The 21,152-nt window shown below is 41.2% G+C and overlaps 2 protein-coding genes across 2 annotated transcripts in view; one reads left to right on the top strand and one right to left on the bottom strand.

The window, feature by feature from the left end:
* Positions 1 to 21,152, top strand: part of PSMD1 (proteasome 26S subunit, non-ATPase 1) — a 188,651-nt gene that overhangs the window by 70,894 nt on the left and 96,605 nt on the right. The window lies entirely within an intron of this gene.
* Positions 1 to 21,152, bottom strand: part of HTR2B (5-hydroxytryptamine receptor 2B) — a 33,045-nt gene that overhangs the window by 3,002 nt on the left and 8,891 nt on the right. The window contains exon 3 of the mRNA XM_030215783.1: positions 6,719 to 6,919. Within this exon, the coding sequence (XP_030071643.1) occupies positions 6,719 to 6,919 (201 nt within the window). The remainder of the gene's footprint in view (positions 1 to 6,718; positions 6,920 to 21,152) is intronic.

Below are 21,152 nucleotides of genomic sequence, written 5' to 3'. Positions count from 1 at the left end.
GCTACATTTTAAACTGAGTACAATCTTTTTCTTACTAGTATAGTGCAGCCTTAATATAACACATTGCAATAATCAAATTGTGATAAGATCTTTTATAATATGGAAAAGACAGTCTTAAACTATTCCAAGTATCGCATTTGGAGGTCAGATCATTGATCATCAAACACATATAAAGTTGAACTAAGCCCTTCAAGATCTTAAAAACAAAATACATTTTAGAAAGAATTTGTGCGTCCACCGGAAATCGGTAGAACTTCATATAGCAAGGCACTCTATCAAATTTGCCTAAACCACATGTAAGATGAATTGCTGTATTTTCAGTAGTTCTAAGTTTTCTCAGTAAATGTTTTGTACAGCCAAGGTCTATGATGTTACAATAATCAAGTTTTGCCAGAACTAAAGCTTGTACTAACAGCCTAAAGTTTTCTTGGTTGAAGTATTTTCAGATACATTTTAAATTATTCATCTCAATCAATAAACGATACTAGCAGTGGCTCTTAAATGTGCAAGACTGAGAATTGATGGACAAAAATACATGGCACAACCAGCCAGACCCCACTTTGTGCAGCATACACACTTCATGCAAAATCTCCCATTCCCTCCGTTCAGTCTCTTACCCCAACTTTTCCATGAGTCCTCACCATGTCTGCATTGCTTGCACTGTGGAGGTTGATGTGCCCAAAAATGTTTGTTAACGTAGGCATGCTGTGGCCTTGAAAGCAGGGTTGGCACGAGTATTGGGCACTCTAGGTGGACTTTCAGCCTTCTTCATTTGCCTCCCCCCCCCCCCCCTAATTTTCAGATGCTTAGGTCCCACAGAGATATTGATAATAAATAATCCCAGGATACTTCTTGAACAATCCTGTAAATTGTATAATTGGAGTTTTAAATTTTTGAACTTTGTTTCATGTATATTTATGTTTGGTGCTTTGTGAAAGTCTTCACACCTGCTTTTTTCCACATTTTGCTCTTACTCATTAATTTAAAATACATTGAAATAGTTTATTTCACAGACCTACACTTTCATTGTGAAAGAACAGTTGTAGAAATATCCAGAAAGTTAATGAAGGATAAGAAACTAAACTGTCTTGATCACATAAGTCTTTGCATCTCTTGACTTTATATTTGGTGGAAGTGCTTTCTGTAACGATAAGAGCCATGAGTGGTCTAGGACAAATGCCTACCAACGTTGTAGAATAGTTCAGTCTATTTCATGTTGACTGGACTTCAATCTTCAGGTCTTACCAAAGGTTTTCTCTTGAATTTAGGTCTGGGCTTTAGACTGAGCCACTTGAGAACATTGATTTTCTTTTTGCTGAGTCACTCTGTTGGTTTTGCTTTATGCTTAAGATCATTGTCTTCCCGAAGGGTAAATATGCTTCCTAGTCCCAGGTTTCTTCCAGGATCTGCTTGTATTTTACTCTGTCCATTTGAACCTTGATCTTCAGAAGTATCTGTGTCCCTGCTGCAGAAATGCAGCCCCACAACACAGTGCCACCTCCACCACCACCATACTTTAAGGTGGGCATGGTGTTAGCAGGGTGATGTACTGTGTTTGTGTTATGCTATACTTAGGACTTTTAGACCAAGAAAGATACACTTAGATCTCAAACAGAACCTTCTCCCACATGTATGAAACATTTCCTTGTTTCTTTTTAAACTCTACATGGTGCATTACATGGCCTTTCTTCAGCAGTGGCTTCTTCCTCATCTTCCTCCCATACAGACTATATTTGTGGAGTAATCTTTAAATTATTGAACAGTCAATATTTTCTCTAGTGTCAGCCAGAAAACTGTTATTCTAAAGTAATCTTAGGTCTCTTAGTGAGTTTTCTCAGCAGCTTCCTTAACCCCTGACCTTGGAGAAATGGCTTGATTGAGGCAGTGTGTTAGTCTGGTTGTGAGCCCTTGGTCCCTGGCCGAGGCCTAGTGTAGGGGTTAGGCCAAGGCCGAGGGCGGGCCGAGCAGGCACTACACTACCCCAGCTACCAAGCCCTGTACACACACACACGCAGCAACCAACTTGAACCACAGAAAATGGAAGATGGGCAATCAGGCAGGCCTCACAGCCTAACTGGAACTGAGTCATACTTAGGGAGGGGAGAAAGAGATTAAATGAGGGATCTCCCACGGGGACTGGAGCACCAGCAAACCCTTCGGTGCTGGTAATCAAGGAGGAAGGGAAGCATACATAGAAACCCGTCAAGCCATAGCCCACCACACACAAAGTGAGGGATTGTCGTAAGGTACTGTAGGCAGAGACCCTTAGCAAACAGGGAAGGGAAAAGTATACAAAACGGAGTGCAGAGCCTAACACACACACCAGCACAGAAAGGGACAGGGCTCTGTAATACAGGAGGTAATACAACAAAGAAAGGACTGAACGAGTCACGCTGGGAACTGCAGTAAACAGAACTGCCAGAAGCAGAGAAGCTCTGCAGAAAAAGGGTTAAACCACAGTCAGCATACAGACAGTAACTAGAGGCAAGGAACACTGTAGACAACTGGTAATTGGGAGTACAATGAAAAAACAAACAAACAACTCCCACTGAGAGAAACAAAGGGTAGGACCTGCCAAGCAGAAGCAAAACAAACAGACTGGAACAGAACGAGGAGGGACTCACCACACAGGCACCAGAGCCAAAGAGAGAAACCCAGGTGTAGTGATAAAGGTAATCAGACACATGCAAGCAGAGACAGAGCAATAGAAAACTGCAAGCCAGCATAGAAGAACACACAAGCACAGACAGAGCTTCAGCGGCATCGGAGAAAACGCCAAAGCAGGGGTTGACGGGAGGGGTACATAAGTAATGCCATACTGGGAAAAGACCAAGGGTCCATCGAGCCCAGCATCCTGTCCACGACAGCGGCCAATCCAGGCCAAGGGCACCTGGCAAGCTTCCCAAACGTACAAACATTCTATACATGTTATTCCTGGAATTGTGGATTTTTCCCAAGTCCATTTAGTAGCGGTTTATGGACTTGTCCTTTACGAAACCGTCCAACCCCTTTTTAAACTCTGCTAAGCTAACCGCCTTCACCACTTTCTCCGGCAACAAATTCCAGAGTTTAATTATACGTTGGGTGAAGAAATGTTTTTTCAGATTTGTTTTAAATTTACTACACTGTAGTTTCATCACATGCCCCCTAGTCCTAGTATTTTTGGAAAGCGTGAACAGACGCTTCACATCCACCTGTTCCACTCCACTCATTATTTTTTATACCTCTATCATGTCTCCCCTCAGCCGTCTCTTCTCCAAGCTGAATAGCCCTAGCCTCCTTAGTCTTTCTTCATAGGGAAGTCGTCCCATCCCCGTTATCATTTTAGTCGCCCTTCTCTGCACCTTTTCCAATTCTACTATATCTTTCTTGAGATGCGGCGACCAGAATTGAACACAATACTCAAGGTGTGGTCGCACCATGGAGCGATACAACGGCATTATAACATCCTCGCACCTGTTTTCCATACCTTTCCTAATAATACCCAACATTCTATTCGCTTTCTTAGCCGCAGCAGCACACTGAGCAGAAGATTTCAGTGTATTATCGACGACGACACCCAGATCCCTTTCTTGGTCCGTAACTCCTAACGTGGAACCTTGCATGACGTAGCTATAATTCGGGTTCTTTTTTCCCACATGCATCACCTTGCACTTGCTCACATTAAACGTCATCTGCCATTTGGCCTCCCAGTCTCGTAAGGTCCTCTTGTAATTTTTCACAATCCTGTCGCGATTTAACAACTTTGAATAACTTTGTGTCATCAGCAAATTTAATTACCTCGCTAGTTACTCCCATCTCGAAATCATTTATAAATATATTAAAAAGCAGCGGTCCTAGCACAGACCCCTGAGGAACCCCACTAACAACTCTTCTCCATTATGAATACTGCCCATTTAACCCCACTCTCTGTTTCCTATCCTTTAACCAGTTTTTAATCCACAATAGGACATTTCCTCCTATCCCATGACCCTCCAATTTCCTCCGTAGCCTTTCATGAGGTACCTTGTCAAACGCCTTTTAAAAATCCAGATACACAATATCAATTGGCTCCCCTTTGTCCACATGTTTGTTTACTCCTTCAAAGAATTGAAGTAAATTGGTCAGGCAAGATTTCCCCACACAAAAGCCGTGCTGACTCGGTCTCAGTAATCCATGTCCTCGGATGTGCTCTGTAATTTTGTTTTTAATAATAGCCTCTACCATTTTCCCCGGCACCGACGTCAGACTCACCGGTCTATAATTTCCCGGATCTCCCCTGGAGCCTTTTTAAAAAATCGGTGTTACATTGGCCACCCTCCAATCTTCCGGTACCACGCTCGATTTTAAGGATAAGTTGCATATCACTATCAGTAGCTCCGCAAGCTCATTTTTCAGTTCTATCAGTACTCTAGGATGAATACCATCCGGTCCAGGAGATTTGCTACTCTTCAGTTTGCTGAACTGCCCCATTACGTCCTCCAGGTGAGCTTAAGTAGATCAGACTGACATCAGCCCAGCCCCTGATGGACCAATCAGGAGTGGTCCCAAGCATTCCCCTGTCTGACTTGCAGAAATACCAACAGAATCATAACACAGTGTCTTGGTACCAATCTGTTAATGCACTAGGATGATATACTCAAGAGCGCCACAAGAGTTAGTCAAATAGTTGAACATGTCTTAGCCTTCCCGTAATCTATATATTTACCCCAGTGTTCTTTTGACAAGCTTTGTGTTCAGCATAATTAGACCTTTGCTTCAAATTGACATCATACAACTGAAATGGCTCGATTCTTCTTCAGAAGCATTCAGATCAGTTCATCTACTGTTGGATTCAAGTGGGCTGAATTTTGGGCATTGTTAAAGAAATGTTTGGTTCTAATTGGGGTTGAAGGATATGAAGATGTATGCAATAAAGACTTTAGGTTTCTTACTCATAATTATTATTTGAGTGTTTCTTTAATTATTTCACATTGCAAGTATAGATTATTTCGAATAGATCAGTGAAATAAATTCGTATTTCAGTGCCTTTGAAATTTTAGGGGTAATATTTAGCTTGCGGTGGCCAATGCTTTTTGATACTGAGATATTCAGAACTGAGTGGCCACCAGAAGTTATCTAGCATCACTGATGTTCACTGCTGGTACCCATGTAACAATCTAGTCAAGTTAGGACAGCAGGCCAACAAATAACCTCCGTTCCACCTCTACCCCAAATTTACTCATATACACAAATGCCAACCTATGTAAGATCTTATATGTAGGCCTTCTAAAATTACAAATATAGATTTTGCAGCGCTTTGAAGGATAGGACAGATTTCTGCATATAAATTTGTATGTAAATAAATCTCATTTATTCATTTAACAGGTTTTTTTTATACCATCTTACTGAATGGATTCATTCAAAATGAGTTACAAAGTCGTAAACAACATAATTAGAAAACCAAGAATAAAAAGACTAAAAATCTCAGCAACCTCCCTCCAATCCCAACACAATGTAAACAAATATAGTACAAATAAGCTAAATCAATAAATACATCATCAAAAACTATAAAATAAACAAGAGATCAGCAGTTCACTGGGAAGAGCAGGCATAATCAAACTCTTACAAAAGGACAGTAAATTACTCTCCTCATTGCAAGAGGCAACCCATTCCACTTCACTGGACTCATAACACTGGAAGCCTTTTTAATTTTAAGTAGCTTAGGAACAAAAAGCAAGTTTCCTTGCTTTGATTTCAAAGATCAATGAGGGGCATAAGACACCAATCTGTCGTTCAAATAAATTGGCCTGTGAGTGTGTAACGCCTTGAAATTTTGTGTCATTAGTTAGAATTAAACATCTTTCCCCCACTGGAAGCCAGTGTAATTACTGTAATAGAGCATGAGCATTTTCCTGTCTAATACCTCCTAATAGTAACTGAGGTGCAGCTTTCTGGTCAGTCAGCATAGCATTGCGAAGTCTGCTGAGTAAGCTTGGGAAGCACTTATGTAAGGTGGTTGTATGACTACTTTTAGGGGTTCACTTTGCTTTTTACCCCTATTAGTTTTTTGTACCCCTGACGCAGCCTGAGGGCGAAACGTGGCCACATCGGGTAACCTTGTAATAAACCACTTCTTCTGTTACTCTCTTATTCTACTTTTTGTCTTTTTTTTTATCTGCTTTTTTTCTTTTGGGAAGCCTCCAAAAATGACATCAATTAATTGATGGATTTTAATGTAGAAAATGTCCCTCTAATTACAGCCATAATATGCTTCCAACCTAAATCCCAAACCCTAGTATCGCATCCAGTGTTTCTACAAAATTAACCCAAGGTATCATTTGCTCTGTCTTAGGTAAAATCCTCAAATCTCCATGTTTAGTAGCACCCATTCCTCATTAGCCTGGAGTCAACATAAGTTTAGCCTCTCTTTCCATTGCCCAGTTTTTTATCTAAGGGCAGGAACAATTGTATGTAGTCGGAATACACTAAATCACTATAAGAATAACAAGCATTTGAATTGAGAAACAACTAATCGTTAAGTGTTTGCACACTTCAACTACAATGCAAACCAAATCTCCTGAGAGCAAGCACGTGCAAATTGAAGATGGAGGGGAAAAAAGTTGGGAAGGTTATCCTCTCTTTGGCAGACATGTTTTACTTTGTGGTTTGCTGTCCATTCATCGTGTTATTTAGAATTATAGAATGATGAGATGTTTTAGGATTCATTGGTTTCTTTAGCACTGGTAATTTAACTTACCTATTGAGATGAGCCATACTACAGCAATTTTGACTATGGTTTTGGCTCTGGAGTTGAATTGGCTGGCTTGGATTGGTTTCTTTATGGCAACATAGCGATCCAAGGAAATTGCACAAAGGTGCATGATGGAAGCTGTAGAAAAGAGTATGTCGAGAAATAACCAGATAGAGCAGAGACAATTGGGAAGAGGCCACTCGCTATCTGAAAGAGAAAACAAAGTGGGAAGTTATTCACAGGGGTTCTTCTATACCCATCCCAGCTCCTTCTCTTCCCTACTTTTGAAATTCATAACTCTCTAGAACATGTTAAATTATAACACTTTCAAGAGGGAAAATGGATTTGCTATCTTTACGACAGAGATTGGACAGGCCATCGCTTACAGGTTTTTAAATTTGATTAAGTTGTTGGGAACGCTGTGGGATCTCACATAGCTGTTCTAAGAGAGTCAACCAAGCAAATCATTCTGAATTACAGTTTTTTTGTCTCTGTATTGCAAATAACTAATGAGGGGTAGATGTTGGTTGGGGATTTGCAATCTTGCTATTGTGTGACTAGGATTAAATAAGGTGTCAGTTTTCTTCATTTCAAAATGCCATTTTTCAATTAAGTTAGAACACCACAATTGGTCTTTCTGTTAGGGGTCTAATTTGGCCACTTTCGCTGGCCTATATATTCCCTGGCAAGGATCCTCCAAATACTTAATAAGTCAACAGTGTGAACTATAATGAAACCTTTCCAAACTTTCATAAATAAATTGATCATCTTAACAAGCTATTGGTGTTTGGTAACATGAAGATCATTCAGTTTAAGATATGCCTACAATATGCAGTGGTAAACTGGAAAGGATTAGTACACTAATAAGATGGACATTTTAGTTATTTTTATTTAGCAATACATTTTGAAAGATCCAAGACATTTAACTTACATGCTAAAAAAAATTCCTGCTTGTGGTAGTGATTAAAGGAATACACTGATGTGAATATTCTAGTCAGATTTAGACAATATGCACACAAAGACATGAAAATTCAGAGAAATCTGCTTAGAACTCGTATGAACATCTCTAGTACACCTGTTTCAGTAAAAGTAACTGTCAGCATTAGAGGGTCTGATGCAAGAGGTAGGTTTGCTTGGAGGTCCCATCCTTGAAGGCCCCCAAAGACCTACAAAAGCTTTTCTGGTATATAGGCAGTGGACTTTCACCCAAGGTTAGATTCTGATGGATGACCTGTCTCGCTTCTGTCCTATGGCATGACCTTTGAAAGGAATAGCCTGAGACTCGGAAGAGGTCATTTACAACTCTGTTGCCTAAAAAGATGAGCTCTGTAGCTTATGAAAGAATTTGGAGAGTTTTTGAGGCCTGGTGCCGTGAGAGAGGTCTTGCTCCATTTCATTCTTCTGTGGTTCACATTTTGGCTTTCCTGCTGCTATGTCTCAGAAAGAGGTCTCGTGGCTCCTTGAAGGTCCAGGTTGCAGCTCTAGCCTGTTTTCAAGGTTGACTGGAAGGAGCCTCCTTACCTGCACATTCTGATCTGGTTTGTTTCCTAAAAAGAGTAGTGCATTTTTATCTTCCACTGTGTTTCGCTGTTCTGGAATAGAATTTGAATCTAGGCCTTCAGACTGTAAGTGCTCTGCCCTTGGAACCGCTATGGGAGGTAGCACTAAAAGATTTATCTTTGAAGGTGTTGGTTCTGGTAGCTATATTTTTGGCAAGATAGATACCAGAGCTGCAAGCAGTGTTCTATCGAGAGTCTTTCTTACAATTTTCAAAGGCGGGTGTTACACTTCAGACAGTTCCTTCCTTTCTCTTGAAGGTAGTTTTCGTTTTTCACTTAAATCATGTTATCTTGCTGCCCTTCTTCCAGAGAGATGATTATGGAGACAGGGTTTTGGTCCTTACCATGCTGGATATGTGCAGGGCCTTCATCTGTTGTGTGGAAATTACCAATGATTTTCTTTTATCAAATAGATTGATTGATTGTGGTGTTTGGAGGGGCCAAGGAAAGGTGAAGCAATGATGAAATCAACCATAGTGCAATGGCATAAGGAAGTACCTCCTGAAGCGATTAGGATGTATTTGACTAGGAGTTTGGCTGAATCATAGGCAGAATTTTAGGTAGTCTCTTCCAGTAGACATCTGTAAGGCTTTGATATGGTCTTTCTTGCACTCTTTTGCTAAATATTATTGGTAGGATGTCCTTGCTAGGCAATATGATGTTTTTGGAGCAGGGCTCACTGGATCCTGCAGGGTAAGGGGTGCTTTGGTACATCCCGTTTCCTTCTTGACTGGTCTGGTGGATGAAAAGGAAGGAAAAATTTGTTCTTGTAATATTCTTTTCTTGGGTCTGGAATTTCATTGGAAATGTGTATCTGGATAATACCCTGATGATCACACATTGCATTCAGTGACTCATTTTTAGTTCTCGTAGTTCGCCTTCCATTTCCTTCTGCCTGCAGAAACAGACTGCTATTTTTTTTTTCCTTTGGGGCCGTTACTTTATGGCCATATGTGGGAAGAGTGAGGTAACTGCTGAATATTGTTTAAGACCATAAAGGTAAGCAGTGAAGTTGCAATAAGCCTTGCACTAATAAGGTATGCAGACTTTTGCAACGGCCTTGGAGTTTCTCGTGCAGTACCTTTTTGTGAGGTTTTCTTAAACCTTCATATCTACTGAGTCTGCAAAAAAGCTTCATTAAATAGTGACATTTGAGCCATGAAAGTGCTTTTATCCAGTTCCAGGGAACATCATGAGACTATAAAAACTGCATAGACTGACACTTTTAAGGCACAAAAAATGGGCCACAATTTTGCCAAGATAACATGGGGAGAGTATTAATGTGAAAAGACAGCATTGCCAAGTGTGCCTGCCTCTGGATTCTAGTCTGTTTTGGCTGTGCTAGTGCCTGCATGGTCCTTACTTTCTAGAGTAATGTGTGATATAACAGAGAATGCCTAAGGCCTCTCTTTATACATTTTGCTTGAGGGTTTCTTTGTTTTGTGTTGTTTTTTTTCCCTTTGTTTAGTAAGAGTAGCTGTGAACTAGCAGCACGATGTTGAGGAGTTTTTCTAGCACAAGCAGTAGAAGTAGATGTTGAATTAGAAAGCATGTACTGCTGGTTTGGAAATGGACTGGTCATGTTTTACCTTCCAAGGTAGTGCTGGAGAGACTTCAAGGTGAAGTCAGAGACCTCCTATTCAGTGGAGGGAGGAGTTAGGTGGTTCCAAGTAATTTGCCACATATTTGTGGACCACAAACAAATGAGGGAGGATGATTCTCCTAAATGAACTTTCTCACGTGTCTTCTCCCTATCGGGAGCCTGAATGAGCTTTCAGAAAGGTTTTGTCCATGTAATGAAATGCAAGATAAACAGGAGAAGCTGGTTTATTGAGAAATGTTGGTATCGTAATACCTGGCAGTATATTTCAGCTGTCTTTATTGATGTCTCCATGATGGAGAATGGATCATTCATTTTTGGAGGGAGCCAGTCCCTTTTCCCACAATTGCCATTTGGAGGCACTTTATTTTAAGCTTTTCCTGCCCTTCCACGCTCTTCTCATCCTAGGCTGTTAATGCACATAATCAGTTGAAGACCCTGGCTCCTCTCGGGCTGCTGACTTCAGTTTCTCCTGGACGAGTAGAACTGAAGGTTAGCAGATAAGCTGTAGGTGAAACCTCTTTATTGAACTAACTTTTTACTTTTGGGACTACTTCAGTCAAACTGGATGTATGTAGCTGTATACTTTATGCATGTCAGAGAAGTAGAGAGAGTTTATTATTTCAGTCTGTGCCAAGTTATGGAGCAGCACAACTCTTCTTTCTTGTCCAGACTGACTTTCACGGCTGTGCTAAATTAAATCATTCTCTGGAATAAGAGTAGTTTTAAACAACGCTGGCCCTGGGGGCACAATTCGAGTGATTGACGAGTCCAGTATGATTCCATGCTGTTGGTGCTTGAAGAACAGAGCCCTCTTCTTGGCCAGAACACAAGACCTGATAGAAAGTGTGCAACATTCCAGTTTTTATGAAGAGGGTGTTGCATTTCTCATTAGGGACACATCTGTTTCTTAGAATTTATCCGTTTCTGTCGGTTTGATAATGCTCGTTTCATCAGTAGAGTTCAGCTCTTAACTAAAATCTGATGTTAGGAGGTTTCATTCTGGCAAATGAAATTTCAAAACATCACTGAAGAGTATGCTTCAGCCTTTAATACTTTCCTGTTGGGGAATCACTTGGTTTATTTTATTTATTGGAATTTTATAACTGCCTTTATGATGAGATTCACCCAAGGTGGTGTACATCAGGTACAGTTGAACATAAAACTTACAATTTTGTTAACAGCATAACAATAGTAAAATGACCAATTATAAACATAAATACATGAGGTAAATTTGAAAACAGCAAATTGAAACCTAATAAAAGGACTAATCTAATTCTTATATACTGACAGTTGTTCCGATTAGGATTTGCAGCAGTTTACAATTGAAGTCTAAACTTTGGGGAGGATGTTATAAGGAGGTTCAAGAAGAAAAGGTCAATTGGTGGGGAGGTGTTAGGTTGCAGTAAACCCGAACGTTTACTACCATGAAACAGTATCGAAAATATACACATTTAACACCACTGAAATTCAAATAAGAGATATAATATCATGCCGGCATAATACTAATGAAACACCTAATAAGCACACATTAGAACATTCAAATAACATAAATATGATGCTAATGCTTTTCTAAAATACGGTTACTATGTAGCCGAAGTGCAAAGTGCAGATATATAGGTGGGGTCAAGTCATTTGGGATAAATAGATGGATAGCTAAACTCAAGGCAAGTTCTTTGTGTACAGTTAAGCAAGATATAAGGAACTGGTCTAAGATAGTGTGTGTAGCAAACTTGTCCAGGTGCAGAATGGGTGTATAGTCGGTCACCCTATATATCAAAGGCTTGGGAGAAGAGCCAGGCTTTCATCTGCTTCCTGAAGTAGAAGTAATCTCGAGTTAGACATAGCCCCTCTGGGAGTAAATTCCATAGAGTGGGAACTACTGAGAAGGTTTACTGGCGGGTATCGCATTGTATATTTTTTCTTTTGGTGAGAGTACAGATAGTGATGCTCCTTGAGAGGACCTTAGAGGTATGAAAGGGCTAACGTATTCTTTAAGTCCTCTGGCCCATTTTGTTTGAGGACTGTGAAAATCAAACAGAGTTTAAAGCCCTGTAAGGTACTGGTAGCCAGTTTACTGATGTAATGCTCTTGCAGCCTTCTGTCAGTCATGCTGCAGCAGTCTGAATTAGTTGGAGCTGATTCAGACTCTTTTTGGTTTGACCAGTGTACAGGGCATTGCAGTAGTCTAGTTGTGATGTTATGGCATGGACCACTGTGGTCAAACTCATCTTTTCAATATATATATGTATATAGAGAGAGAGATTTCGTAGCTGCCGCAGGTGATGGAGGTTGTTTGAATTTGTGGGATCAGAGTGAGTGATGTAGCAGTATCCAAGATTCCTGACCTTTCATTTTAGGGGGAGTTCATACTTCCCAAAAGGTATTTTGAAGTCAGGTATTTGTCTGCTTGTGTTAAGTTCCCAAAGAAACTCTGTTTTGCTTGGGTTCAGGCAGAGTTTGCTGTTTGCCTATTCCTAAGTTGCGGTTAGACAGGCAGTGAGTTTACTCAGAGGTGTGTGTAGATCTGGTTCAATGGGTATGAATAGTTGTTGTTGTACATCATCTGCATAGATGTAGAATTTTGTGTCCATTGACTGAAGCAGCTCAGCCAGAGGCTTGAGGTACATATTAAATAAAATGGGAGACAGTGTGGATCCCTGTGGCACTCCACAGTTCAGTGCCCAAGGTAATGATGTACTGTTGCTGAACAGAACTGATTGTTGTCCATCTTACAGATAGGATTTGAACCAGGTAAATACTGTGTCACTGATACCTGTTTCTGCCAGCCTTGTAAGCATGATATTATGATCCACAGTATTGAAGGCTGCTGAAAAATCCAGCAATACTAGTATCGAGGCAGGATCCCTAGTCATAGTTTCTGTGCAGAACATCAAGAAGGGAGACTAGAATTGTCTCTGTTTTATACCCAGGTCTGAAGCCAGATTGACATGGGTCTAGTCAATTACTTTGTTAGCCAGTCGTTCAGTTGAATGTAGCCGCTCTGGGGCTGCTTTACGTGGCAAAAAGCAGGGTTTAAACGATCTAAAATAAATACATTTATATTTTCTGTAAAAGGTTTTGCCAGGAAAGGAATGTTCGAGACTGGTCGGTAGTTTTTGAGCTTATCCTGATCAAGTGAGCTCTTTTCAGTAGGGGACATACCACAGCTTTTTAGTGGTGTTGACAGCTGCCCTTACACAAGAGGAATTAATAATTTTAGTTGCCCCTTCAGTGAGGCCTATGCTGCTTGTACTGTCTTTGCAGAGTAGGGGGTCAAGAGGGCAGGTTGTAGGTCATAGACCTTTCAGGACTTTTTCAAGAGCTTCCTCTGTGACCTGGTTGAATGAGTACCAGATGGCTGTGCATGGTGGGGAAGAAGAAATGTTCTCATTAGCTCGTGGGAGCTTTGATGTGACTGTCTGTAGGTCCTGATGGAGACCTTTAATTTTGTTGACAAAGTATGTGGTAAAATCATTGCTGGTTAATTGTGACTGGGAAGGCTGTTTACTGTTTTTATTACATTAGATGCTTGGTTGAATTTGCAGCTTGCTCAGTGTGTTGAGAGAAATACTGTTTTTTTTGGTTGTTGTTAAGGCCTGTTGGTACATTTCCATTTGTTTCTTACGTTTGAGCCTGTCTTCATCTGGGTGAGATATTCACCATTTTCTTTTGAGTTGATACCCTAGCACATAGGACCTTCTTTACAGGGGCTATTTTTTCTAATACCATCACTTGTGTGCTTTCCAGATATCAACCTGTACTGACACTATCATCTTGATATACCGTGTCTTAAGTTTTTATCATTTGAGCAGTTTACAATCATTAAAAATGTATTTATTTATTTTTTATTTGTTACATTTGTATCCCACATTTTCCCACCTTATTTGTAAAATGTAAAGATAGAAAAGAATTACAAACTTTGGTGGGGCCTATCTGTTTTATGTAGACCTTAATAGAAAATGTGATTTAAAAATAATCAGCCCATGATAGGGGTGTTATCTCAATGCCACCAGCCTTGTGTTCAAAGATGTTGATCCCTTTGCAGAATACTAAGTCTAGCATATGGCCCTTTTCATGGGTTGAAGATTTGATCACCTGTGAATCCTAGAGCTGCCATCGTATCAAGTAAGGCAGCAGTGGTGGTGTCTGGAGTTTCGTTAGTCTCCTATGATCAGTAATAGGTAGCTCATAGTTATGTTGCTAGATTCGGCAGTTCTTGCACAGATGATGTGTTGCGAGGTGCTTTGTAGACCACAAGCAGCCAGATTGGTTCCTTATCTCCTGGCTGGATTGGGAGGCATTCTAAGTCAGACAGGTGGGGGATGAAGACTGCACAGTCTTTCATCAGAACTGCTACCCCCTCCACCTTGCCTCCCTTGTCTTGGTTGGTTCAGGATAGTTAATCCTCTGGGGCATAGTTCAGGCAATGGTACTTCTCTTGCTTATTCTCAAGATGTCTAGGTGGTATTGACTGATGACATCATAGACCATAGGAAATATTTTGTTGTCTAATCTGGCATTTAGGCTCAAGTTTCCAAGTACTGGTCTGTTAGTTGTGGTTGTAGTTTTAGGGGTTACTTGATTCTTGGAGGTATAGCTAGATAAGTGTTTTGCCTCTTACGTTTGTGTCTTCTAAGAGGGTGGGGGATTCTTCTTCCCTGGATTGTTGGGAGGTATGAAGATCTTTGGTTTACTAGGCCAAACTCATTCTTGTTTAAAGTAGGTAAGATTACAGAGCTCTCTAGCTATTCAGTATAACAAAAGCCAGTTTGTCTTTGGTAGCAATAAAGTATCTGCTACCTAGGAAGTTGAGATTCTCTAGAAGATATATAGTAAGTCAGCCCTGTAGAATTGTTATTCTATCCATATTTTATGCTTTTAAATCTTGAAACAATGTAAAATAGTTTTTAAAGTCCAATGTTAAATATCTAACAAGGCACTTCTGCTCACTAGAGACATAAATGACTATATTTCACTCCTGTGAAATTATTTAGAAGTTTTCATGCAGAGGGAAATTCAGCAGGATATCAGAAATTTAGAGATAATACAAGTTAAAGATATGAATTTCAACTCACAGATTGTAATTATGGTTTCATCATTTTGCTGTTTCTGATCCTGACGTCTTTTGATGATCAATTGATGCAGAACACTGGAGGCTTTTTTGTTGTAGATCCAGTTCAGATCATAAGCAAAGAGAGAGGTTGCTTTTATCCAATCAAAACAATGAAATTAACTAAGTGAAGGAAAGAAAACTCAAAATAAAACTCGGGACTGGTACCCCAACATAGACTGAGCAGAAGTATATAAACATTTTAGCAGTAAATAAACAGTTACTGTATTATTTAACCTGAATTGTAGGAACCCGATGTGAACACAGCCTCTGCCTTCCCCAGGTTATAGTTTATAGTATGGTTACCCAAGCTCTTGGAACCTCTCCATTTGATTGAGCACTGAGCAGAGAAAAGCATAAACTAGCAATTCAGGATTGATGGGCTAATCCCTGCCCTTAATCCAGGGAATTCAGATCACAGAGCCTAAAAGGAACTCTTGAAATAGTGGGAATGCAACATTTGCAGAAATGTGGTTTCTTTTCTTATGTAAATTTGCTGTAATCCAATAAAGGTGATCTTCAGAACTGTGGTAGTGTTTAGAACTCTTGTTACGAATAATGTGATTTACTTATTTTGAAGCTCTGTTTTGTTGAGTTCAGTTCCAGGATAAAGGAGCTCAGTCTCATTCTATTCTACAAAATATACATGAATTCTATTAATGAAGTTGCCTTCAATCATCTGCACATTATTTGTGAAAAGTCTGCAGGAATTTAATGGTCCACTTTTGCTGGTTTCGGAGCAGTGATAGGACCACTCATCTCTATCACAAATAAACAGTATGCTCCTTTAATTGCCTGAGAGTACCTGCATCTTTCATGCTTGAATGAGTAAATGTTCCAGGTCTATTTCAGAGATGTGATTGTTTCACATCCACGTATTGCCTTGATAGTATGACCTCTAAGGAGGATGAGAACATCTCTCACACGCATTGTGTTCCTTGTGTAGAAATAATTGAATAAAAATGTTTAATGATGGTCTTCGGAGCTACTTAATGTTACCATTATGGAAAAGAGTTGTGCTTCTTTCTCTGCCTACATGACTATGCTTTTATGTAGCTCCAGGGAAGATGCCTACATGAAAGTTGTTGAGGAAGCAGCAGGGAGATTGGGTTTGAGTAGTGTTAGTTCATATTTGGATTTTTGGTGAACCAGATTAAAGCTGAAGGAGTTCTGCACTGCAATGGCTTTGTTCATTTCTGTGTCTGTTTGGCTTATTTCTGCATTCTTGCATGTTTTTCAGGAGATGTTTGTCTTCAGTTTTAAAAATAAGTATATCAAAGACGCCATCTTGTCAAGCTTCACTGAGCTTTTTATTGTGGTGATGAAGTAGTAGATGGGAGAGCACTGAATATAGCCTGTTCCCTTCTGATACTGTTGTACATATAAAACTTGTTAATGAAAATAGTCAATATGGAGTAGGGCAGAAAATTGCTGGGTGGACAAGTGGTTAAGCAAAGAGCGGTGGTGAGTGGAGACTGGTAAAATGAGCACCAGGGCATATGTCAAAGTTCAATGCTGGAGTGGCTTCTTTTCTAAAGCTTTGTTAGAGACATTGCAAAAGAAGGTGATGGAATAATTTGTTTGCTTGCCAATGACTGGCAAATCTGTAACAGGGTGCATAGTCAGCCAGGTGGGTTTAGGGAGAAGAATGAAAGGGGACCTGAAAAGAACAATCCCCAGTTTGGAAGCTGTGCTTCAGTACAAAAATGTTTTTGACCCTTATCAGTTAGGGGACAGGTGCTGAGGGGAATGGAGCCTGCAACCCCAACAGCTGTTCGCTTCTAGTACTGTTGCACATGGAATAAACCTCCTTGAGCCTGAGTCAGGAAAAGTATGGCATGCTGGGAAACAAAGCTCCGTGGGCTGTGGCGTGGAGACACCTGAGTTTGAAGAACAAGAAAGAGACCCAAGAATAATCATCTCAGGTGATCTGAAGGTTGCTAGTCAGAGTAGCAAGTATTACCATTTTACACAACACTGAACAGACACAACCCAGCCTACTCCTTGGGGCTTAAAATCTAGCCAGTATATGTGTGTATAAGGAGCGGTGACGCCAGTAGAAAAAGGGAGGCAGTATTCTCTTATACAGGTTATTACTCTGGAGCTGAACTTTCCTAAGGATGTTGAGAGGATGAAAGAGGTACAAAAATGATACAAGACCTGAAATGCAAACCCTACACAGGCAAAGGCTAACAAAACTCGGGGTACTCAGTGGAAAAAAGAATGGAAAGAAAGGATATGAAGAAATATTCAGATAATTAGAGTACTTCAGAGGGAGGCATTTTCTATATTAAAAAAAGGGAACGTGAAGCACAAGGATTCATGATATGAAGTGGAAAGGAGAGGCAGAGAAAATACTTCATTGAGGATGGTGGGTGCCTCAAAGCTGCCAAATTACCTTAATCCTGGAAGAAGATTTAAAGCCAGTTCTGGATTTCGGACACCCCTATCCTGAAGCATTATAGGATCTGCATCATTGATCTGAATTGGTAGACTAGGGAGCAACAAATACTGCACCAATTTGGATGTCCGTTCAAAATCAGGACTGGCCAGATAGTCTCCCTTCTGGGACTGGGTGACTTGGCAGTTCCGATGCCTGGAATAGCCATTACCAGAGGTGCCATCTCTTGGACTTTCTGTCATGATAGTATATTCAAGACAGGCACATAGGTCAGTGGTAGTGAGTAAAACATGGGAGGAATTGGTACAGTAGAGGGCCTGAAAAGTGCAACGTCAAAGCAGTGATAATGGTGCACCATGATTCCAAGAAAAGGAGGTAGGATCAACCAGCATGAAAGAGTGGCAACCCTCTTTGATGTAATTGAAGAGAACTAGCAGGGGCTGCATTTAGGGATTATGGGCAATCTCCTGCAGGTAGTGACATTCGTGAGACAGCTGAGAGATGCCTATACCACTCTAGCTGAGGTAAGGGCAACTTGCCAGACTGGGTGAGACAAATGGTCTTGATATGTCATTATCTTCTGTTGTGTTATATAAGGTGCTTTACCAGACAAGGAAGTGTAGCAGCTGAGTCTGTGTTATGAGGAGACAACACAGTAGCTTTCTGCAAGATGGCACGTAGTTGAATTTGAACTGTCATCTTTACAGTGTCTGGATGGGCTCCATGTTACGTTGCTTTTTTTATTACATCAGATAGAAACAACCGTTAATCTTTAGTTAGAGAACTGTGAGTAAGTCAGGTTCCTGGGTGAGTAGTCAGAGCAGCAGAAACCAACAGTTTCATTAGTAATCATACAAACAAAATTGGAAGAAGATTGTTGAAAATCAGAAGGTATTGAGAATGATTAGTTGGGTAAGTCTGAGTTTAATATTGTAGTTCAGTTTTTAGAATCCTTGCATCCAGCTTTGCCTGTGCAGCTCACTCCTGCCCTGCTGCACCCAGTACTGAGATCCCCACACAAACCTCTACCTCACTCCTGCCCCGCCACACCCAGGACCGAGATCCCCAACACGGAGCTCTGCCCTGCCGCACCCAGGACCAAGAAATCCACATGGGGCTCTGCCCCGCCACACCCAGGATTCAAATTCCCACACAGAGCTCTGCCCTGCTGCACCGAGGACCGAGAAACCCACATGGAGCTCTTCCTCAATCCTGCCCTGCCGTACCCACAAGCAACCCTCCTGGTGAATCCTGAGTGCCATTCTTTGCTGGTGAGTATCAGAGGCATAGCTACTATTTGAGCGAGCCTGGCAAAATACCCAAGGCCTCCCAATGGTAGAGGCCACCTGAAGCTGCTCCCATCCGTAGGTCCAGCATCCCTACCTTCCTCTCCTCCCCTACAACCAGCCCAGCATTGCTTCATCCTGCCACTTTCTTTCTGGCTTCTCCTTGGTGCTCAGTAGGTGGTCAGCAGAGGCAGTCCTGAAACCCGGCTGCCTCTGTCCGGTGGTGGGGCTTTTCCTCTGCTGCATACTACTTCTCTGATGCAACTTGTGGGCAGGATGTGGCAGAGGAAAGGCCCTACCTGCCTGAAGTAACCAGCTTTCAGGGCTGCCACTGCCAGCCACCCACCGCATCACTGGGGAGAAGCCAGAGAGACTGGAGGGGGGGAGGGAATGGAGGGCAGGAGAGATGCTAGGGGAGCAGAGATAGAGAGAATGCATAGCGGGGGGGGGGGGGGGGGGGGGGGATACAGTTGGAAGAGTGAGAGTACCTCATGAAAGACTCCAGAGGAAATTGGAGAGTCATGGAATAGGAGGGTAGTATTCTATTGTGGATTAAAATCTGGTTAAAAGATAGAAAACAGAGAGTAGGGTTAAATGGTCAGTATTCTCAATGGAGAAGGGTAGATAGTGGTGTTCTCCAGGCGTCTGTGCTGGGACCACTGCTTTTTAATATATTTATAAATGATGTAGAGAAAGGAGTAACTAGTGTAAATTTGCTGACACCACAAAGTTATTCAAAGTTGTTAAATTGCAAGAGTATTGTGAAAAATTACAAGAGGACCTTATGAGACTGAGCGACTGGCCATCCAATTGGCAGATGGTGTTTAATGTGAGCATGTGGGAAAGAGGAACCCGAACTTTAGTTATGTAATGCTAGGTTCCACATTAGGAGTCACCGACCAGGAAAGGATCTAGGCATCATCATTGATGATACGTTGAACCCCTCTGCTCAGTGTGCGGAACAGCTAAGAAAACAAATAGAATGATAGGTATGATTAGGAAAGGGATGGAAAATAACAACGAATATGTTATAATGCCTTTCCATGATACGACTGCACCTCGAATACTGTGTGCAATTCTGGTCTCTATCTCAAAAAAGATATAGTGGAATTAGAAAAGGTACAGAGAAGGGTGACAAAAATGATAAAGGGGATGGGACGTCTTCCCTATGAGGATAGGCTGAAGTGCCTAGGGCTGTTCAGCTTTGAGAAAAGACGGCTGAGGGGAGATATGATAGAGGTCTATAAATTAATGAGTGGAGTGGAACGGGTAGATATAAATCACTTGTTTACTCTTTCCAAAAATATTAGGACTAGAGGGTATGCAATGAAGCTACAAATTAGTAAATTTAAAACAAATTGGAGGAAATATTTCTTCACTCAAAGTATAATTAATTACCAGAGAATGTGGTAAAAGCAGTTAGCTTAGCATTGTTTAAAAAGGGTTTGGATATCTTTCTAAAAAAAAAAAAAAAAGTCCATAAGCCATTATTAAGATGGACTTGGGGAAAATCCAGTGCTTATTTCTAGGATAAGCAACATAAAATGTATTTTACTTTCAGGTACTTGTAACCTGGATTGGCCACTGTTGGAAACAGGATTCTGGGCTTGATGGGCCTTCAGTCTGTCCCAGTATGGCAACACTTATGTACTTATGTTGTGAGACCTGGGGCTGAAGTGTGGGGGTATATACTGGACGGGGGGGGGGGGGGGGAGAGGAGGGAAGGGAAGCGAGAGAGGGGTAGAGATGCTGGACCAATGACCAAAGGAGGGAGGTAGAGAGAGATGCCATACCACAGAGGGTGAGGTTTGCAGGAGGAAAGGAAAAGAAGAGAAGCAGGGACACAGAAGAGATTCTGGCTGCGGAGGAAGCATAGGGACAGGGACACAGAGGGGAAATACGGGATACAAGGGGAGGGGGATAGGGACACAGGAGAGATGCTGAACATGAGGAGAGGGACAGGGACACAGAAGAGAGATGCTAGATAGGATTGATAGGGATACACAGGAAAGATGGATGGTGGACATGAAGAGAGTTAAGAAAAAAATAGAAAAAACAGACAACAAAAGTAGAAAAAAAAAGTATCTTCTTAATCTATTAACTGTAATGTCAGATTTGGGAAATGTGCGTCTCTTCCCCCCCCCCCTTCCCCACCACTTAGGGGAGCGATGGTGTTATATGGGGCCCACCTCAATTTTTCTGCCCAGGGCCCATTCAATCTTAGCTATGCCACTGGTGCCAAATCATGTGATGGTGTTATGATGTGATCAAATGCATTTTTTCTTTGAGAGCTGCTGATCCTCTGTTCACAAATCACTGTTTTAACAGTTAATCTGGGTTCACGGAGGCGATTCTTTTGGATGCCTTTAGACTGAACACAAACTGTGTATGTTCTTGTAGTTTAATTAAAAGGCTATGTCGGGTGAGGAAGGGGGCTGGGTCTTACTTTGCTGAGGGCTTCTCGGAGCTGCTGCTGTTCAA

Source organism: Microcaecilia unicolor, chromosome 10 (assembly GCF_901765095.1).
Source record: "Microcaecilia unicolor chromosome 10, aMicUni1.1, whole genome shotgun sequence".
Classification (NCBI taxonomy): domain Eukaryota; kingdom Metazoa; phylum Chordata; class Amphibia; order Gymnophiona; family Siphonopidae; genus Microcaecilia; species Microcaecilia unicolor.
This window is presented reverse-complemented; position numbering and strand designations above follow the sequence as displayed.